General features: G+C 41.4%; 1 protein-coding gene across 1 annotated transcript in view; it reads left to right on the plus strand.

Moving 5' to 3' along the window:
* The window catches only part of LOC113406542 (excitatory amino acid transporter 5-like), an 88,960-nt gene that overhangs the window by 35,024 nt on the left and 32,394 nt on the right, over positions 1-21,542 (plus strand). Inside the window, exons 3-4 of the mRNA XM_026651819.1 lie at positions 6,805-7,020; positions 20,317-20,359. Coding sequence (XP_026507604.1) covers positions 6,805-7,020; positions 20,317-20,359 — 259 coding nt within the window. The remainder of the gene's footprint in view (positions 1-6,804; positions 7,021-20,316; positions 20,360-21,542) is intronic.

Consider the following 21,542-nt stretch of genomic DNA (forward strand, 5'->3'; position numbering starts at 1 on the left):
CACTGATTTGCTGCTCCCTAAAATCCATTTTAAAACTCCATTTCTGCTGAAAGGCCTATAAGGAAGCAGACAATATATGGTGGCTTAGGTGATGGGCACTTGGAGAAAGCTATTTATGTGATACAAAACTAAAAAAAAAAAAAGGAAAATATGCATAAATATGAGAATATAGATTCATATAAAATTGAATTGTCTCTTCTGCCTCCACCCTTTGTATGCCACTTGTCTTCTTGGATTTAAGCTTTTCAGAGCAAGTACATGGCTTCTTCTTCGTTATTTGTATTACCGTAGCGCCTAGAGGCACAAAACATGTGTCCATGTCAGCACCCAAGTCATAGGTAGTCTGGCCTAGTGGCTGGAGCAAGAGTCCTGCCTACCAGTTAAGAGCTGAGTCCAGCAGGGGTGGGTCCAGGAGGGAAGCCCAAAGTTGTAGTCAGGTATCAAAAAACCAAAGCCTAAGCCAAAGGGTTAATCTGAGCCACAGTCAAAAAACAGTGTGTGTGTGTGTGTGGGGGGGGGGAGGGGATCCGTAATGACCTGGACCGAGAACCGATCTCCCTCTAGAAGTTGTCTCCATTCTTCAGATGTTGCCTTTATCACCAGTAACTTCTTGTCTCAGATATCATAATTCTTCTCAGTGGCTGTTACTTTTCATGAATAAAAGGTGTAGGGATGGAACTGTTTATGAGAGCCAGTATGTTGTGACAGAACATCACCAATGGAAAAGGTCAAAGCATCTGCCTCTATGGTGAAGGGCTTGGCAGGATTCGGGTGTACAGAATGGGAGCTGAGGTAAAAGATCTCTTTAGCTGACCAAACGCAATCTGTGTCTCTGATGACCAGACGAAAGTGGACCCCTTTTCAAAAGAGCGCAGTTTTCAGGACAAATAGGTGTGAGAATCCTTTGATAAAACCTATAAAATTGGCAAACCCAAGAAACCACTAAACTTTTGTGGCATTCTACCTGGAGATGGCAGGAACTCGATTGTATCTCTATCAAACTCAAATTTCTCTAGTTTGTTGTAAAGATGGTTTTGGCAGAGTGTGTTGAGAACATAGGCCCTATTGCTTGTGCAGCATCTGGTTTTTGGAAAGAATGAGAATATCGTCCAAATAAATAACCACAAATTGGTCCAGTATGTCCCAGAAGATATCACTGATTAAATGCTGGAACATCACTGGAATATTACATAACCGAAAAAGCATAATTAAATATTCAAAATGCCCATAATGGGCATGGAACACAGTCTTCCATTCATCGATTTCTGTAATTTGGACCAGTTTGTATGGCCCATGAAGGTCCAACTTAGTAAAAATCTTGGCCCAGCAGAGCCCCCCAAAGAGTTTGTTAAGACTTGGCAGAGTCTCAATGTGAAGCATGCCATGCCTGGTCCCCACTGGATATGCAGATTGTGGGAGACAAGCCAGGCAATGCCGAGGATAACAGGGGAGTGAGGTGTTTGGATGAGACAGAGTTCTAGGACCTCCTGCTGACCCTGGAGCACAGTAACAAGGCTTTAGGCTATGCCATTTGATGAGTAACTGGGCCAGAGGAGAGGAGGGATCTGTCAACAGACTCCACCAAATAGGGAACGCTCATGCACTGAGTTGGAATATAGTGAACCTGGGCAAAGTCTAAGCCGATTAAATTGTCAGAGGCCACTGAGTCCACAAGCACCTTCAGCTCAGCCTCTGATATGGTGGAATGTTGTAGCCTGAGGGGTAGTTGGAGGGTGCTGGCATGGTGTCCATCAAAAGCCAGGGTGCTGGTAGACAAGAGGTGGAAGGTCCTGGAGGGGGGGAAACACAGGTTCAGCCCAGACCCCCCTATTGGGGCTGAGGCCTGGAGGCTTTCTGGTTGACACACCACTCAGTTCTTAGTGGGGCATCCCATAGCATAGTGTCCAAATTCGCCACAATACAGGCCTGGGCCTGAAGCACAAAGCTAGCTCTTCCGTGCATCAGAGGCGAGGTCGAAGCTGACTGATCTGCCCGGATCCCCGTGATGAGAATGTGGAAGAGAGTTGGGAACTTGAATTTCTCTCCAGGTGGTGTTCAGTCAGGTGTCCAGCACACAGCTTGACCCAGGTGTTCAGGTCAGGCGGCAGTTCTACCCATGCTAGCTCTTCCTTGATTTCCTCGCTTAACATGTGTCGGAAATGGTAGTACTGCATTAGTGTTTGCTGTCAGGTGCTGGAACTCTGCAGCAAACATCGTGATCAACCTGTTCCCCTAACGTGGTCCCCTAAGTATGCTGTTGGCAGACAATGTGTGATTCACATCACCTAACACAATCACCATGGCTTAGATGAACTCTTCATAAAGAGGGCTAAAAATCTCCAGGCAGGGAGATGTCCAGGCCAGGGCCTCCCCAGGTAGCAAACAAATAATAAGTCCTACTTGAGTCTGATCAGTGGAGAATGACTGGGGCCAAAACATGAACAGGAGCCGGCACAAGTTCATGATGCCACAGAACTTGTTATGGTTCCTGTCAAACTTATCCAGCATTGGAATCTCCGTAGAAGCTGGGGCAGCAGATTTGGGCATAATGGCTTGAGCCTGTAGGGCTTCAGTTTGTATCAGCAAGGCCATAACCTGGGCCTGTAAGGTCTGCAGGATTCCCACAATGTCCAGCAGGGAGATGGCTTTCTCTGCAGAATCCAGCTGAAAGGCAGTCTGGCCCCTTACCTGCCCTTGTTCAATCTTTTGGGCTGCTTAAACTGTCAGCAACCAAGTCATAGGTGGTCTGGGCTACTGGCTGGAACAAGAGTCTGGCCTATCACTTAGAGATGAATCCAGATGTGGCGGATCCAGGAGAGAAGCCAAGGGCCATAGCCAGACATCAGAGACCAAAAGCCTAAGCCAAAAGATTAACTCAGGGGTCCCTAATGCGGTGCCCGTGGGCGCCATGGTGCCCGCCGGGGCGTCTAAGTCCGCCCACGTACTGGCCGGCAGATGAGCATCCTCCGAAATGCCGCTGACAAGCGGCAACGTCAATAGGCATCGCCACGGAAATGCCGCCGCTTGTCGTCATCCAGAGGCGTCGCCGCCAAAATGCCGCCAAAAATCAGCGGCATTTCGGCGGCAACGCCTATTGACGTTGCCGCTTGTCGGCGGCATTTCGGCAGATGCTCGTCCGCTGCCACGGTCCTCCGTGGCTCGTCGTCTGGCGCCCGCCAGACGAAAAAGGTTGGGGACCACTGGATTAACTGAAGTCACGGTTAAAAAGCACAGCGGGGGATCAGAGCCAGAGTCAAAAAAAGAAGCCTAAGCTGAAGGGTTAACCAGAGTCACCGTTAGAAGGTGGAGCTGAGGTTCTCAGCTGAGAGTCAGAAAGATGCTGGGGGCTGGAGCAGGCAGGCACAGGTCCATCAGGGCCAGCTGCACTCATTAGTTTGCCAGGAGATTGGCTCTGCTGCAGCCTAGGCCCCTGACAGTCCAGTGTAGTAGAATACAGTCCCTGCCCAGAAGAGCTTACAATCTAAATGGATAAGACACACAAAGGGCAAGAGAGGAAACAGAAGCACAGAGAAGTGACTTGCCCAAGGTCACACAGTTGGTCAGTGGCAGAGCCAGGAATAGAGCCAAAGTATTTTCATCTAGTGCCTTGTCCACACCAGAGAACACATCTTTCTAGTTACAGATCTGCTAGCCATGGGATCAGTGCCTCCCTCTACCTCTGTTTGTCCAATACCTAACATAAAGGACCCCTGAATCTGATTAAGGGCTTTGTGTGGCACTGTAATGTAAGTAACAATAATTAAAAATGGTGACTGGTGTGAAACTAGAGAACTGGTTGTATGTTACAGAGACATTTGAGTTTTTCCTTTTATTGATGTAGCTTGATAGGAGTCAGTACATTTATGTGTTAGATTCAAAAGGTGTTAACCTGTATTTAGGGCACAAAGGCAATTCCTCCATCTTCTCTAGACAGGGTGATCCTCCAAAAATAATTTGTTCATATTTTTGCAAATAAAGGCACACAGTTCAGTTCACTCGGGTTTGTAGGATCAGTTGTTCATGGGTATTCAGACAATGGCAGGGTATTTGTAAAAATGTTCACAATTCAAGAGGTCCATGAATTTTTAAATTATTTATTATTTAATTATTTGGAAGTGATTTATTCATTAGTTTTGTTTCAGTAACTGCACAAAATCAATATCATGTGACTCAGCTGATTAATCATATAATGTGAATAACAAATGGCAAATAGTCCAAGCGAACTCAGTGAATTCTTAAGAATAACGAATACATTTGAACAAAATCAGCAACAGTTTGCAAATGCTGTTAAACTGAAAAAGTTGCTACATTTGTAACCCGGCTTTAGAACAAATGTGCATCTTCTTGATCAAGCCATTTCAATCTTCTTCCAGGGGCCATTTGACAATTAAAGGTCAAATTCTGCTCTCCGTTACACCTCAAAAAACAGTATAATTGTATGAATGTAATGGAGAGCAGAATTTGATTCTAGTAGTCGAATTAACATCAAAATTATTCTGCATAAAACGACCCTGTGAAAGTTAGATTACTTGCAATATTTAACTTCACTTTTATAAAATAGTTTTTTGTTTGTTTTAGAACAATACTCACCCTTCCTCCCCCCAATACTGCTCTGAACTGATAACAAAACATGCCGGACTGGAGACTGGCAAAGCAGAAAAACAATGCATTTTCTTAATTAATCTACTGGACAGCAGGAACCTGAGCATTAAATCCCACCACTATTATTTCATTCAATCTACTATTAAGGTTAAACTGCACTTCAGCTCTAGACAACTTCACCAAACAGTGCAAGATGAAGGAGATCCTGTAAATATCAGGAGTTGTCTGCTAATAAATAGTTATTTGTGATGAAGGATTTGACAAGCAACTCTCCATAGTGATAACAGCTGCATGAAAGAGTCACACTAAAACTTGACAACATGTTGTACTGCTCCTTTAATTTTATTTTTTTACTGTGCTCTATATTTAAAAGAAACTAGAAATTGTTTTAAAAATTAAACATTAACCAAAGCTAAGTGAAATATTGGTGTTTCCAGGTTTATTAGTAGATCGTAACACAGCTTGGGATAACATAAATCTTCATGATCCTGGGCCTAGTTCAAAGCAGTGCTGAACAAATTTAGGGCTAGATGGTGGCCTGTCTTATGTGCCTGTGCAGGGAAATTAGGGAGCAGTAAAGCACTACAAAGGCAGCTGTGTGATGTTTGAGGGCTTGAAGAGCCTCTGCTCCCCCCTCCCACATAGGCGGATGGGCAGGGTGGGTATGGGCTTCACTCCCCAATGTGCGGGACAGTGCAGCTACACCAGGTCACTGTAGCAAGCAGAGGGCTGGTACAATGTGGGATCCCATCACTAGAGCAGGAGGAAACTGGGAAGCAGGAGTCACAATCTGCTTCCTGGTCTACTCTTGGGGAAGCACAACACCACACGGCCCCGACACAGGGCTCATGGCAAAGCCCTCTTGAATCTTTACGCTTTTATGTAAAAACCAGACACAATCACATGCCTAGGTTGCACATTTGGTTATCGCAGTTGCTTCTGCAAATTTGTCATTGCACACACAAATAGCCCGTTAAACATATAACTGGCCTTTTTTAATGTAACTATCCAATTTGCCCGTGCAAGAAGAGTAAATTCATGTACAAGTTAGGTGCCAACTGCACACAATTTTTCCATGGGCAATTTTGAAAATGGGTCCCTTGACATTCATAGAGCAGTCAATATGTACTTATTTTACTTGTGCCAAAATATACATGGAGCTTTGAGGCTGAGAATAAGGTGATACATTACTGGAATGGCGAAACAGAATATCTCCTGTTAGTTTATTTTTTCACTAATAAAGTAACAAACTGCTGTGGTCAGTTTATTCACTCAGCAACAGTAATTTAACCACATATTAGTAATAACCATAAGTTAAGCATTCTGAGTACTAACCATAAATTAATAACAGGTTTCAGAGTAGCAGCCGTGTTAGTCTGTATCCGCAAAAACACCAGGAGTACTTGTGGCACCTTAGAGACTAACAAATTTCTTTGAGCATAAGCTTTCATGGGCTACAGCCCACTTCTTCAGATGCCAAAGAAGTGGGCTGTAGCCCACGAAAGCTTATGCTCAAATAAATCTGTTAGTCTCTAAGGTGCCACAAGTACTCCTGTTCTTCATAAGTTAATAGTCTCTGTATCTATCATCGGTACTTATGACGTCCATTACCATAGCAGCTGAGTGACTCACACTCGTTAATGGATTTAAAGGTGGAAACACCCAAATGTGAATGCACAGTGTCAGTTACAGCTTATAGGAAAGAAGAGCAGCAAAACAGTAGAACAATGTAATACTAGCCAAAAGGGCCTAGGGGAATGAGAATGGATTTTTACAAACATATTGAGGGGAAAAAACTAATAGGAAGAAGAAAGCATGTCTGTTTATAATATGAGGCAAGGGATGAAATTCATGGTGACCCAGGAACAGCCGAGGGGGTTGGACAGCGAGCCCACCCTGCATTCACCATGCATGGAGTTTTGTGAAACTGCTACTTCTTTCAAGCTACTAGGATCTGTTTTTATTAGCTTGGGCGGTAGAGGCACATGCTCTTAGATCCAGAGGTCCCAGGTTCAGTCACCTCTGGGGACTGAATCTAGGACATCTGGATCTAAAAGCTCCTTCCAGAAGCATCATTATATAGGCACTCAGGTGGACACAGATAAATTAGAATAATTAAGAAATGAGGTTTTACATTGTACTAATTATATGCAAAAGATACTATATGTTTTGTGTGTTTTTTTGTGTTTGTTTTTTCTACAGCTTAATGTCTGGACTAGCAGCCTTGGATGCTAAGACTTCCAGTCGATTAGGCATCATAACCGTCACTTACTATCTATGGACAACATTTGTGGCTGTGATTGTGGGAATAATTATGGTCTCCATTATCCATCCTGGTGGAGCAGCCCAGAAGGAGAACACCGAAGAGAGTGGAAAGCCAATTATGAGCTCTGCAGATGCATTGCTAGACTTAATTCGGTAACTACATTCATTCTTACTGCTTTTTGAAGGTAACACGTTGCATGTTACATAACAACATAAGGAGCCATGACCTTAAGGATATATTTTGAAATCAGTGATGATCCTTTTGAGAATATGGCAGAAACTAGATCTAAAAACAATACCCCAAAATAAGATTATAAAGGTAAATAGGGAGCTCCTATTTACCCTCTCTCATACTAGACCAAGGAGACACCCAATGAAATGGAAAGGCAAACAATATTAAACTGAAAAAAAAAAGGAAATATTTTTACAGAATTCATAATTAACCCGTGGAACTTATTGGCACAATATGTTATTGAGGCCAAGAGTTTAGTGGGATTCAAAAAGGATTAAAAATTTATTGTTTTATTGGTCTTTACCTCACTTAATATAAACATCTACTGGATAGTGGACAGTAGTTAGTTTCATGGTTTAGGGCAGAAGCATGCCTCAGCCTAATTTGCTTAGGTTCAAGGCAACTTTAACTTACACCTTTTCTACTCTGAGCACAGGACGGTAAGTGCCATTGGTACTAATTTGGGGTCATTGCTCCTTGGAGAACTCTGGATACCAGCTGGATGACTCAGTGACTAATGTAATATCATATATGACTCATTTGTGATATAGAGGTCACACTGATGTCTTATTGACAAGTGGACAAACCCTGCCTCACAGCTTGCAGGGGTCATGGGTCTGCTGCCCAAATTCCCCCAGATCCTGCTCCCAACCTCACATGCAGTAGAAAGACACAAATTCCACCGCATCTGAGTCTGGTTTACTTGTAAACTGAACACAATGATGCCATATTTTTTTCAGGGAAGAATCAAACTCTGAATATTCAAATAGTCAAAGCCTGAAGTCTGCACACAAGCATTCGAGATTTATTCACACAAGAGCTTAGAGAAAGTGAAATTTAAAATTGTACTTGCAAGTGTTTACACCAGAATACAGTATATTTTTCATGGAATGAGACATTGCTTGACCCAGAAGGAGGACAGGGTTCTCAAATCCCTTCACAAAATCCATGGCACAAGGCAATTAAGCTAGCCAGATGAACCTGTCCACATCATTTGTTTCTTGGATTGCACTCACACAGACACTCAATTATTTTATGGAAATGTGATGAGATGTAATTGAGTTTAACCTCTGCATCCAGCCAATAACAGAACTGTCTTTTTAAAAGTCTATTTATTATTCCAAACGCTCTACTTTATGTGCATCCACCACAAATAAAATCCCACTTATTAAAAGAAAGACTGTTAATAAAACAACTGCTGGAAGTGGGTTTCCTGTTTGCTACACACTATGGGTGAAATCCTGGCCCTATTAAAGTCAATGTCAAAACTCCTGAATATCTATGAGGAAGTCTGGATTAAATGTATCTGCTGGTTTGAGCTAGAAGAGTTGATCCTGTAGCTGAATGCTAAATCGTTTCCATTCACAGCTGGAGACAGTCTTTAAATCATACAGGAAGCACCCGGCATCCTGTGAATAAAGAATGCTAATGAACAAGAGAAATGTTACATAACTAAGGTTTTGGATAGGACTTGCTATGTATTTTAAATACGTTTTAAAAGCGCTCTTGAAAGGTGCCATGTTGATTGCTTTGGGATCTGAAGTCACAGAGACCATCAACTCATTTCATAAACTGTAAGTCATCAAACAGATGTCCATCTGGCGATGTCTTTTTTTCTCCTTTCTTGATAACTATAGAAAACATCACCATCCTGCCTGTCACTCAAACCTATAACCTGGTCATCATCTCTCTAGGTCCCCACATCCAATCTAAGTCTAAGTCTTGCTGTTTCTTTCTACATAACATCTCTAAGATATGGTCTTTCCTATCCATTCACACAGCTAACTCTCATCCAGGCTCTCATCTTCTTGCCTCCTGACTATGGCAATATTCTTTTCTCTGGCCCTGACAAATGCAGTCTTTACTCACATCCATTCAGAATGCTGCGGCAAAGATAATTTCCCTAGCCTATCGCTTTGTCCACATCCCCCCATCTTTGCATCCCTCCACTGGCTCACCTTTCTCTATAGCACCAAACATAAGCTACTTCTCTTCACTTTATCATCTCTCATCCACTATCGAGAGGTCAGCTCCCACCTCCAATCATCCATGATGCCAGCCTTCATCGCACACCTTTACATTTTCCAACAAGCACCTTCGTGCTGTCTCTCAAACTGTCCGTCATGGTTGGGAGGAGCTCCCCGTAAACATCTGCAAAGCTACCTCATTATCCTCCTTCAAATCTCTCCTTTGCCATGATAACTACAAAAAACATGACAAGGGTTGGGCCACTGGTGTGCTGAGATTACACTGCCTATTATGCTGACCAGTATTGTCTCACTGTTTTCTTGTACTCTCCTATTGGTCTGTCTGTATCCATCTGTTGTATCTTGTCTTATACTTAGATTGTAAGTTCTTTGGGGCAGGACTGTTGTTTTGTTCTATTTGTAGAGCGCCTCACACAATGGGGTGCTGGTCCATGAATAGGGCTCCTAGGTGTTACAGTAATACATTTAATAAATACTACTACTAGTAAATAATAATAATTTGAGCCAGTGGCCTAGAGGAGAAAAGCTCTTGATGCCATTACGTGTTTCCTGAGACAACTAGTTCATGCAAAGCTGGTTCTATACTAAATCATTTTTCTGGATCTTTGAATTTCAAGTATTAGAAATCTGAAATGTAGCCATCACAGCCTTGTAAGGATATCAGTGAACCAAAAACAAAACACAAGATGTGAATAAGAAGGAAATGTAAAATCCATATCTAGAATGTAAACTTGTTAGAGCAGGAGATTATATTCATACCTGACTGTAAATTACCTACAAATTATAAAAACCAAGAGCTAATGAGAATAAAAATGGTAATCTAATCATGTGAATTTAAAAGTTTTAGAATTATTGGATGGAGATTGCAGAATTGTTCCCAACTAGTTTCATGACTTTCTTCTTGTCTTACACTACATTGTAACTATATATATAAGATCTCTAAATGTTATCTGAACAGAAGAATTGTTTTTTGGTAAGTGCAGCAAACTGGGTTCTATTAAAGTGTTTCTATCTAATAGGCTTAGCAGGCTCAGATATCATCTCTACAGCCTCTCAGTAAAAACAAAACTGGGCTTTGTCCTTAATGAAAGTTCATATCTTCCTTTTACTACCTCTAGAGATTGGATTTGTTCAGTTGTATCCTCTGCCAATGAAATCCTACCTCTGTCATACTTCATCACTTTATTAGCTTAGTAAAGAAAGAACATCAAACGTATTAAATAGACATTCAGAAGAGTAATGAGGCAAGAGAGTTAGAAGATGTCAAGGTCCTTTAGCATCAGTTACAAGGCATAAAGCTTTCTGATGGCCAGGTCTAAATATACCATGATTTATATGCTTTAAAAGAGCATGCCATGTAACTCCTATGTAAGAAGAATGTGACAGGTAAAAAGGTCTGAGTTCAATGGCTGTAGTGATTTTCTGATATTTTGTCTTCCTGTTTGAATTGTATGAATGGTGGCATACACAGTGAAGTTGGGAGAGAGGTGTAGAGTCCAGGGAGTTTTTGCAATTAAGACTGAAGAAATTATGTGGAACATGTACTGAGGCAATATAGCCACTGTCATTTCTTGGAATTTCCTATGCCACAGGAATCTGGAAATGTTCAAAGAAAGAGCAAAAGTAATAGAAGAGATACAGATCAACCAGACTTGAACATGAGATCCTGAGATCTACCGCTCCTTCCATTTTAAAAGACAGGGAAGGGATGGGAAAAAAATCCCTGGATCTGAAATAGTAGCTATGGTTTTTCTTACAGATCCAAAAATGGAAGATGCCTATTTTCTGAGTTGGATGTAGCACAAAGTGGCAAAAGTCTCACAAGAACTGTTGTTCTCATGGGATTTTAAGATAACTCACAAGATATTTGTACCTGAACCCTATTGCTGCTTTGGCCTTAAACCTGCTTTCTTAACCCTCACTTACACCTAACCTAGATCCTACCTCAAACACTGCTGTGTGTAGCCATCAAGAAAAGACCATACGGAAAGTCTGTGGAAGAGAAAGGAATGTTCTCTGTTTGTACAGTGCCCAGTACAATTGGGTCCAGGACTGGGCCTCCTAGCACTAGCACAATACAAATAATGAATAATAAGCAAGGCTCTTTGGCTTGGTCTTTCAATATTAGTTACAACAAATGATTTTTTGGGATGAAATTTGCTAGGCCCCCTGGGAAATATGAATGGAAAATTATCAGCCATTTTTGTGTTACGCAAGAGCAGAGGGGGAAAATATCCACTTTTTAAAAATTCAGATTTTGAGTCTCTTTCCACTTAGATAACTCAAAATGGGCCAGATTTTCAGTAATTACTTCTGTGTACAAATCAGGTGGTTTAAATGTTACCTTTGCTAATTGCAGCTAGTTGGCAAATGTAAATGAATTACAGGTATACTTATTTGTACTTGCAAAATTGGAAGTCAGATAGAAGCCTATTTAAAGGTGAGCTGCCATGCCAAAAAAGAAAAGTATTGTCCTCTTAGTTGCTGTATGATGCTAAAGAAGACTTCCAAAGAGCTTTTGTTTTTTAATTAGTTAATTTTGTCTAAACTTTTTGTTCCCTGCTTCTTTTTTAAGATTTGAAATCTCAGGTCTTGACTTGCCTTTTCTTGCTAGAGGAGTGGAGAACTAGAGAGAAAGTGACATCACAAGTGTCTGAAACCAGGGCTGCAGTTTTCTCAAGAGATAGGAGACAGTTTAGTCAAGCTGTTTAAAGCTCTGTGTTTTTGTTTGTCTTTATAAAAGCCTTATTAACTCAAACTTCTGGCAAATGGTTGAGATAAAAGACCTGTAAAAATCCCATCTCCATCAGCTGAGGACTGGAAAAACTGAGATGAAGGATTGCTTAGAGAATAGGATGATAGTCTGGTGCTTGTGAAACCCAAGTTCAATTCTCTGTTCACCCACTGATCTACTTGGGCAAGTCATTTAGTTTCTCTGTGCCTCAGTTCCCCATTTGTAAAATGAGGATAATACATCCCTACCTCTCAGGGGTTTTGTGAGGCTCTATAATTAAAGACAGTGAGGCGCTTAAATATTACAATCACAGAGGCCATATAACTACATAAAATATCTAAAATAAGAATATCATCATAATTGGCTGACATTTGAGCTCTCATTCTAACTCCCAGCCCTACAGCAAAAATGGGTAGGTCAAGACTTGAAATTCCTGATCTAAAGTACCAAACACCTACAAGAAAAAATTTGGGTAAGCAGGAGGATTTAGAATTTATGAGGCTACCTTTATGCATCACAAAAGGAGTAATAAATGGAAATGTTTCCCCCCTTTTGCAGGTCACCTTTATAAATCAGGCCCTTAAAGTTTGAGGTTGGCATGGTGCACTATTGTGAGGAGCACAGCGATCTTTTCTTGAGTTTTGAAGTGTGTGGTTTTGAGACAGTACCTTTCAGAATGTTCTAAGTGCTTTTTTAAAAAGACAAAGATCATTGCTTTCCTTAAAGAAATAAGTATGTGTAATCCACTGTTGGGTGTTTTACTTGTTCCTCTCAGTGCATCATTCCAGATAGGTGTGTGTTTGTCTGGCTGTGCACACATTCAAAGCCAATGTAAAGCTGAACCAGTTAAGCAGTACTCTGCATGCTGTGGCCAGCCCTCCCTCCACTATAACGTTTCTGTGATCAATAATTGTGTACAATACACGTCTATCAATACATCTGTCCAACAACCGGCATACAGAGCCCAATCATTTAAATATTAGGACCATAAATTTACTAGACAAGCTGCATAAAAAATTTGCAACAAATTTGGGGATGTACACTCAAACGCAAAATATCAACATCAAGCCCAGTGTTTAAACCAGCAGTTAGTATTCATGCCTCATCCTGTTGTCATAATCATGTTCTTTCACTTATGAGATTAAATCATGTTGCCATTGAAATCATACATCAGGGGGAACAAGATTTGTCCCATAATCTTAAAAAAACTTGAAATGATTTAGAGTCCTAAACATCTTAATAGGCTGCCTCCCAGTTTTGCATGTAAGGCTGAGTATGTCTGCAAATCTCTGCATGTGCCCTATCCATTAGCTGATTGCAAATGCAGGATTTGCATGCATTTTTATTCCTGTTCGAGTCTAAATAGACATCATGCCATTGTGATGTAATCTGGCTCAAAAACACCAAATAAAACAACTCAATACACTGAGGGTCAATTCTGATTGACCTACACTGAAGGGCAACTTCATTGAAGTCACTGTGGTTTGCCTGGGAGGGTAAGTTAGTGCAGGCTTTATCCCCAGATGTTCATGAATGCTGCTAATTTAACAGGAATTAGAAGCAGACAATTGGAAACAGGGTACATATACAACCAAGCTTGAGGTGTAGTTTCCGACTTGGGTAGACGTATGCGTGCCAGCTTTGGGTCATTTAGAACACTAAAAACAGAAATGTAGTAGTGGCAGCACAAACAACAGGACAGGCTAGCTGCCCTGAATACTGTCCCACCCGGGATCCTAGATATCTACCAGGGATGCTAGCCCAAACAAGTAACTGGAAATTACACCTCCAGCTCAAGTGTGGGCATACCCTCAATCAGATTGGCCAGGTTTACTCAAGAGAGATTATTTACAGAATTAGTTTTTAAGAGGATATAAATAATTTAGGGTGGGATCTGTTGCCTTCACTGGGAGCAGAGCTAGGCCAGCCCTGAGGTCTTTTGAAAAGCTTACCTTTATTTCCAAGCTAGACACTTATAGATTCTACTGAAATTGTGTTTCTTCAACTGAGGCAAGAGAGAGCTTTATTTCTTAATATTTACTGTAGTTTGGAGAAAGCCTCGGCTGTGTAGAACCCGGAAATCACACTTGAATCTGTTTACAGTGGGAGTTGAACAGTATACTAATAAAAGTTGGCATCTACAATAAGATTTTTTAGAGCCTATTAAAATACCAAAGGGATTAAGCTATGATTGAGCTTTTTTATACCATGACCTACTATAATGAGTCACCGGCATGGAAAACGATGTATATCTTTAATGGAAATACCTGTTAACTCTATCTCATTGCAAACTACCATATGTCATTCATTTCAGACCCACTTTAGCTCTGTCCCACCCACCCAAACCTGGTATTAACTCCTTTTTTAGGACTATAAATGACTTGACTCCTTATTTATGTTCACTCTTGTGCCACTCAGGCTGTGAATATGCCCTTTGCTCAAACTAGTCTGCTAACTGCACAAGGCCTTGTCACCCCCCCCCTCCCCTATGGTTGACTCCCACCTAAGGGGAAAGAAAACTCCAGGATGGATAATCAAAGAGATTTCTCTTGCAGAGTTTCCTCCTCATTATTCTGTCAGGGGTATGTGACTTACCCATCTCTCCTGAAAAAGAAGCAGGGGGGCTGTCTCCAAAAACCAGCAGGTCCCAGGGGATTCACAGAAGCCAGGCTTTTCTGAACAGAGCCCTTGTGCCTATGCAGTGTCTCTCCACTCTTTGAGAGCACAGTGCCTGAAGGAGCCATGCAGGCAGGACATCCCCTACAGCCATAGACTGGGTAAGTTAATGGTGACTATATGCTGCAGGTAGTAGGTGTGCCTCCCCCATGCCTTGCAGCCTGAATTTCACAGGGCCTCTACAGAGAGGGAACAGTGCTGTGAAGGTGTCACTGCCAGGCTGTTCCCCATCTCCTGCTCACCAGGATCTCAGCCTCTTTATTTGTGGAGATGAGAAAAGTGCCTAGAGCTGAAGCTGCAGCAGGGCAGGCTAGTGGAGTTACAGCCCCCAAACTGGAATAAAGCATTCCTTCTCTTAAAACAGGTGCAAACATTGTCTGGTGTAAAGGAACTTGTTTACTAAATAGCCTTGTCACGCCAGGACCCTGATGAAAATGAGCTGTGGCTTTCATGAAGCTACCCCAGTGAGTCAGCATTTAGCTCAGTCTATCATCCCACTCAACTAGCACCTGTATGGATTTTCCTGGATAAGCACTTTTTGTGGGGAGGGGGAAATTTGCTTTCTCTCAAAAATGCTTTTCTGTCAGAAAGCCATCAGACTGTCATCTTCCTTACCCAAGCCTAGTCTTCTCTGAGAGTAACAGGATGACAAAGTTCACTTCCCACTGGTTCCAGAATAGTGTGCAACAGTTTCACCCTAATGAAGGGGAAAAGGGTTGCGTTTCAGGGCAGAGCATTTCCCTGGATGTGCGTACTGCTCTGATCTGGGAAGAGGCAGGCAAAGCACAATTGGATCCATTAGGCTGAGCCCCGATTAGTGATTTTTATATTCTATTAGTGTCTTTTATCACAGTAATGAGGATTTTAATACCTCATGAATTCTGAAAAGCCTGTGGTCCTTTTTGCTGAAGGTGTGAGTGTGGGGGAGGGTGATATTATCTAATAGGATTAGACAATAGAGATGATCACTGATGCGCAACTATCATCCTCCCATGGGCACTGAAATGACTGATTTATTTTATCATGGTGGGCCAAATTCTGCCCTCACTTTCATTAATATAAATCTAGACTAAATCCACTGACACCAGTGGAGTTATTTGGATTTACAGTGATACAACCGAGCACAGGATTTGGCCCATTCTGAGGAAATTTCAGTATAGTCAGAAGTCAGTGGAGTTATTTCAAATGTTCACCAGTGGAACAGAGAGCAGAATTTGGCCCATTCAGTCTGGGAGCGCAATGTCGTAAAATCTCATTCCATGGGCAAGTTAGTGATAGAAAGGTAAGGGAGGTGCCATTTGATTTGTAAAAATCTACAGAATTTCATTGGTGTCACTCTCTGTGGGATAGCAGGGGGGACTCGCTGCCCCCATCAGCTGCCACCTGCATGTCCTCCATTGGTGGAAATTTTGATAATATAGTGTCATTGGAAATGGGTCGAATTGGGTGTCATTCAAAAGCCCTTTCTCCCACAAATACAATGGTACCAAACATGACACACCTAGAAAAATTACGTAAATTATTTCCATCAAGAATCATACCACTGAGTTTATAGATAAGGTTACTTATAAAAAAAAAAAAACCTTAATCCCACATCACTTTAAGGTTCTGGTATTATTATTTTTATGCCCACCTGTGGGCCATGAAGGCCAAGAGTTATGCTGGAAACTTAAGAAATAATTTAAGCATCTAGTTCTATTTATTTAATAAACTTGGCAACATTTATGGTCGGAGACAGCAATGAGTCGCTCAGAGTGATTAATTGTTACTTGGTAAGCACTGACAAGGTGTTTGATTCTACATGGAATATTGAAAGACACAGTCCCTGCCTTGAGGCGGCTACAGTCTGATGCCCCAATCCTACATTAAGATCCACATGGCAGATTGTTATGCCTGTGCAGAGTTATCATTGACGTAGATGAGTCTTTGCGGGGGTGCAAGACTCCTTGGATCAGACTGCAGTATTGGAACCATAAAGACAGGCAAAGCGCACATTGAGAGGTTGGGATATCGTATAAGTTTAAATTTTGTAATATGTTGAGTTAAATAAAAGAGCTGGGGCTCTGAGCTATACTAAACCCTCTGCAGCAGTAAACTTTCCTTAAAGGGAACTTTGCAGGAGTGGCAGGCAGCATGGCCTCTGAGGAAGCCCTGTGGCAAGGGATGCTCATGCCCTCTGCAGATATCACAGGCAGTTCTTGGGACACTCACAGATGTAGAAGATTGAAGCCTCTGGAAGTTCCATGGTAAAAAAAAAATTCAGACCCTACTTCCCCAATTAAAAGATTCCAAGGAGACCTAAGAAGCAGAAACTTGCAGAGTTTCCTGCCCCCATTTGAGAAATCTCAATGTACAGTAATAGAATGTGTCCCTAAAGCAGGAGTTTGTCTGTAGTTTCTCCGGAGATCTGATCCAGCCAACAAACTCCCATTCATCTTCCCTGACCATACGTCATGGTGATATACTCCTTAGCATTATTCCGTATTTGTCCAGGAGATGTACCTTTTGTGAGTTGTACTTTTGATTTTTTTTTTTTAATTAAGAAAGCTGAACTTTTGGCTAATAGTGGATTTTCCCAAGCCAAGTAAAGCAGCTTAAAAAAAAAAAAAAAAAAAGCAAAAAATTTGGCAAAAACATTCAGGTCAACTCCCTTGCACTAGATCATTTGGGTGGCTTTAGCAAGGCCGGTCTCAAAGAATGCTCAGAACGGATGACAATAGATTATATAATATTGGAAGAATTCCAGACTACAGTATTATGAGGACCAGTTGTAATTCCTGCAGGATAAAGAATTATTAAAAAATAAAATGCTTTAATCCTCCATGAATTTGGCTAACATTTAATCTAGCTACTAAACATGATATTTCCTTTCTCCAGCAGTCTCAATTTGATTTTAATACTATTAATTAGGGCTGCAGTATTGAGGCAGGAGACAGAAAGCACTATCAATTCAATTCACATTACTGTCTGAAAGCTACAGCCTGTATGTTTGGTTCATATTCAGAGAAGGATAAAAATCCTCAATGAGAATCTATCCTTGCAGATTAATTCTCCATCACACAGCACGTTATAATTTAATCACAGTGAGACTACTTTTCACTTATACAGCACCTTTTATCAGATCATCTCAAATTGCAAAACAAACATTAATTAAGATAGGGTGTCCTTAACAATCTTAGGGCAGAATCCTTCACTGTGGGGAGGGGAGGGATTTATATGGTGGTGGTGAGTTCTTTTAAGTGCTTCCCTCTCCCCACCACCCCCACACCAGTCTTTCCCAGATCCAGCTTCCAGCAGATACTCTTCAAGTAATTTCTGATCTCAGCCAGGCCCTTGGAGAGCTGGGATAAGGAGCTGTCACAAACTGATGTAAAGGTGACGTACAGCTGGGTGTTGTCTGTATATTGCACAGTTTTGGGCCCATACTGGATATTTGACCACAGAGACTCACAAGTATTTATGGGGGTTAGATGTGACTAGAGAACTAAATGCTAAATCTCAGTATTTAGGCTTTTGTGTTACCATCACTGGAGGTGAAAACTCTCAGAAGACAGACAGCAGTGTTTACAATCACAGGCATTGCTTACAATAGACTACTGTCTGTTATAAAACAGTGACTGAGTCAATAAGGAATTGACTTAAGTTAAACCAATATAAAGCACTCAAACTGAAATTAAAGCGTCCCTCATCTGTAAAACAGTGAGAGTCTGAAGCCTGGAAGCTGTTTTTCCTACACTAATGCGACACAGAATGTTCTTATTGCAACCCTACCAAATAGCAGGCATACCTTATTGCACAGGGCCCTCAGTTCAGGAAAACACCCCTATTCGGGACAGCAGTTAAATATGCACATGCATGAGTACTCTCCTGAGTAAGGATGGACAGTACACATGTGCTTAAGTGCTGTCCTGACTTGGGGCCTGAGTTGGACTTTCAACAGAGAAGTCCTTTGTTTAGTGAGCATTACAGCCACATATTTTCATACAAACTGAACATGAATGCATAAGATTATGCTAGAGTATTGCTCACTTTAGGCTTATAAGTTTCAGGATGAAAAGAAATCCATTTAAAAAATAATCTTACCACATTTTAAAATTCCTGGGAATTTTTTTGTTCCCCAGTATTATAGAAAGTTCTTGATTTTGTGGTCCTTTTGCCCAGCAACAGAATTCTCACTGGAGCGGGCATTCTTTCCCTCTTTCCTTAAAACTAGAAGTCTTTCTAAAAGATATTGTCTACCTCAAACAGAGGATATAGACTCAATGCAGAAATTAGTGAGTAAGAGTCTATGACCTGCATTACCTGGGAAGTCAGAGCAATAATAATAATGGTCCCTTCGAGCCTTAAAAATCTATGAATCTCACTCTGAGGCCATAAGCGTGAGGTCTCTGTTTTGCTCGCGCTCTCTCAGCAGTGGTGGAGGGTGAAATTCCCGATTAGCATTTTTCCAAAAGACACTGATTTTCTGCCCTGGAAAAGCCTCATGAACATTAAAATAGTGACCATTTTAAAGAAATTGTGCAGCTCTGGTTTAGTGTTTTTTAATCAGGAATCAGATCCTCCTTTTGAAAAGCAGTCTGTTCTTGGTAAAGGGAACAGACGTCAGAGCCTGCCCCACTTATAATTATAATGGGATTGACAGAAGCGTGGCAGAAAGTATTATTATTATTAACTATTATTAATCATTATTATATGTATTATAGTAGTGCCTTGAAGCCCAGAAGTAGATTGAGGGCCCCACTGTGCTGGGTGCTGTCCTGAAAATCTTACAATCTAAAAAGACATAACAGGAGTGGGAGAAATATTTAATAATATAATAATAATATTTCCTAAGTCAACCGTGTAACACGGTTGCAAAAAAAAGTAAACATAATTCTGGAATGTATTAGCAGGAGTGTTGTAAGCAAGACACAAGAAGTAATTCTTCCGCTCTACTGCATGTTGATTAGGTCTGAACTGAAGTATTGTGTCCAGTTCTGGGTGCCACATTTCAGGAAAGATGGGGACAAATTGCAGACAATCCAGAGAAGAGCAACAAAAATGATTAAAGGTCTAGAAAACAACCTATGAGGGAAGAGTGAAAAAATTGGGTTTCTTTAGTCTGTAGAAGAGAAGACTGAGAAGGGACATGATAATTCAAGTACATAAAAGATTGTTAAAAGGAGGAGGGAGGAAAATTGTTATCCTTAATCTCTGAGGATAGGACAAGAAGCAATGGGCTTAAATTGCAGCGAGGACAGTTTAGGTTGGACATTAGAAAAACCTTCCTAATTGTCAGGGTGGTTAAGCACTGGAATAAATTGCCTAAGGAGGTTGTGGAATCTCCATCATTGGAGATTTAAGAGCAGGTTAGACAAACACCTGTCAGGGCTGGTCTAGATAATACTTAGTCCTGCCATGAGTGCAGGGGACTGGACTAGATGACCTCTCAAGGTCCCTTCTATGATTCTATGATTATTCCCATCTAGCAGATGGGGAACTGAACCAGAAAGAGTCTGAGTGAATTGCCGCAGGTAATACAAGAAGTCTGTGGCGGAGTCAAGAATTGAATCCAGATCTCCTGAATCCCACACCAGGTGTTCAGAATTGTGTCCTTAAACCTCTACTTTAAACTCGGTGGACTTGGTTCTCCACTGTTATGCCTTTTGTAGCCATTTACGCCCATGCAGAGCGAGTAGGAAATGCTATGAAATCAGAGTGTCTTTTCTACCCTCTGGGCACTCACTTTGCACAGGTGACTACACAAGGGGGACACTGAGGACCCACAAGGGTAACTAAATAGCCCCTTGACAATGACTCTTTTATCTATTTCTTTCCAGGAACATGTTCCCAGCCAACCTTGTTGAGGCCACATTCAAACAGGTGAGTGTCTGCACTGATGCTACAAAGAAGCCATCTTCAGGTAATTCATGCAGTGAAAATTTTTAAGCAAAATTTGAGATTTGGTACTCATATAGGCTCAGTACCTACAGTGGCATCTGATGCGAATCCCTTTGAAGTCAATGAGAGTTTTTTCACTGACTTCAGTGGCTTTGTGTTAGGCCCATAATTAGTAATCACTTTGCTATACAGGGGTGTAATCAGAATCATTCAGCTATTTTAATAATCACTTGTTTTTAGGTCAGAGGAGAAAGTAGCTGGAATAGTTACCTATTTTGCCAGTGAATGGGAATTGGAGTGGGAGTCAGGCATGGGTTTGTTTTGTTGCCAGTTATTTGGCAATGATTCCTTCATGTTTTTAATGTTTTTAAATGCTTCCATACAGTATGTTGATGGGCACAATATAAATCATACAGCGCTTGATTCTGAGAGATGCTGTACCTTCAATAGCTATTGCAAGAGCCCTGCACTTCTGAGGTTCAGGCCTTAAATAACTAATATCCAACAAGCGCTGCCTATGATCTATGGACAGGTCTAGACTGAAATATCGATGTATGTAAATCACAATAATGGAGCCTGGAGCAGTCACAAGTGCCTTGGCGAAGTCCATGATTTAGGCTCCTACGTGATTTACGGTAACATTTTTTAAAGTGCCTATGTTCGTGAGTTGTGTCTTTAATTCAGAAAGTAGTGTCATACCATCCTATAAATCAGAGCTGCTCTTCCTGTTTTGATATTTAGTCATTTTGGTGAGGAAGCGTTTTAAATAGTTTGTTTTAGCCCTTTCCACCCATTTTGCTTGATTTCACCCCAATTTTCTAATTTTGTGGAACGTGGATTTTTGATTATCCTTAGTCCCCTGTGAAAATGATTTGAGCTCTGCCCAATAAATTGGATGTAAGAATATGGAAGGCAGGGAGAGAGAGTGTGAGAATACACAACATAATTCCTTATTTGCTCCTTAATTAGAGACGTTGGCCCAGACCCCAAGTTCTGGCTGAGGAGTGCTCACTGCACCTCAGGAAGTGGGGTGCACAGGCACCTCTAAGTCACCTTTGCACCTCCCAGAACCAAGGGATGACAAGGCCCTCATCAGGAATCATCAGAGCATAGGGACCCCCCAGCTATGGCCCCTTTTCTTGAACACACCAGGGACCAGGAAGAG

Source organism: Terrapene carolina, unplaced genomic scaffold, assembly GCF_002925995.2.
Source record: "Terrapene carolina triunguis isolate 2854851 unplaced genomic scaffold, T_m_triunguis-2.0 Scaffold103, whole genome shotgun sequence".
NCBI lineage: Eukaryota > Metazoa > Chordata > Testudines > Emydidae > Terrapene > Terrapene triunguis.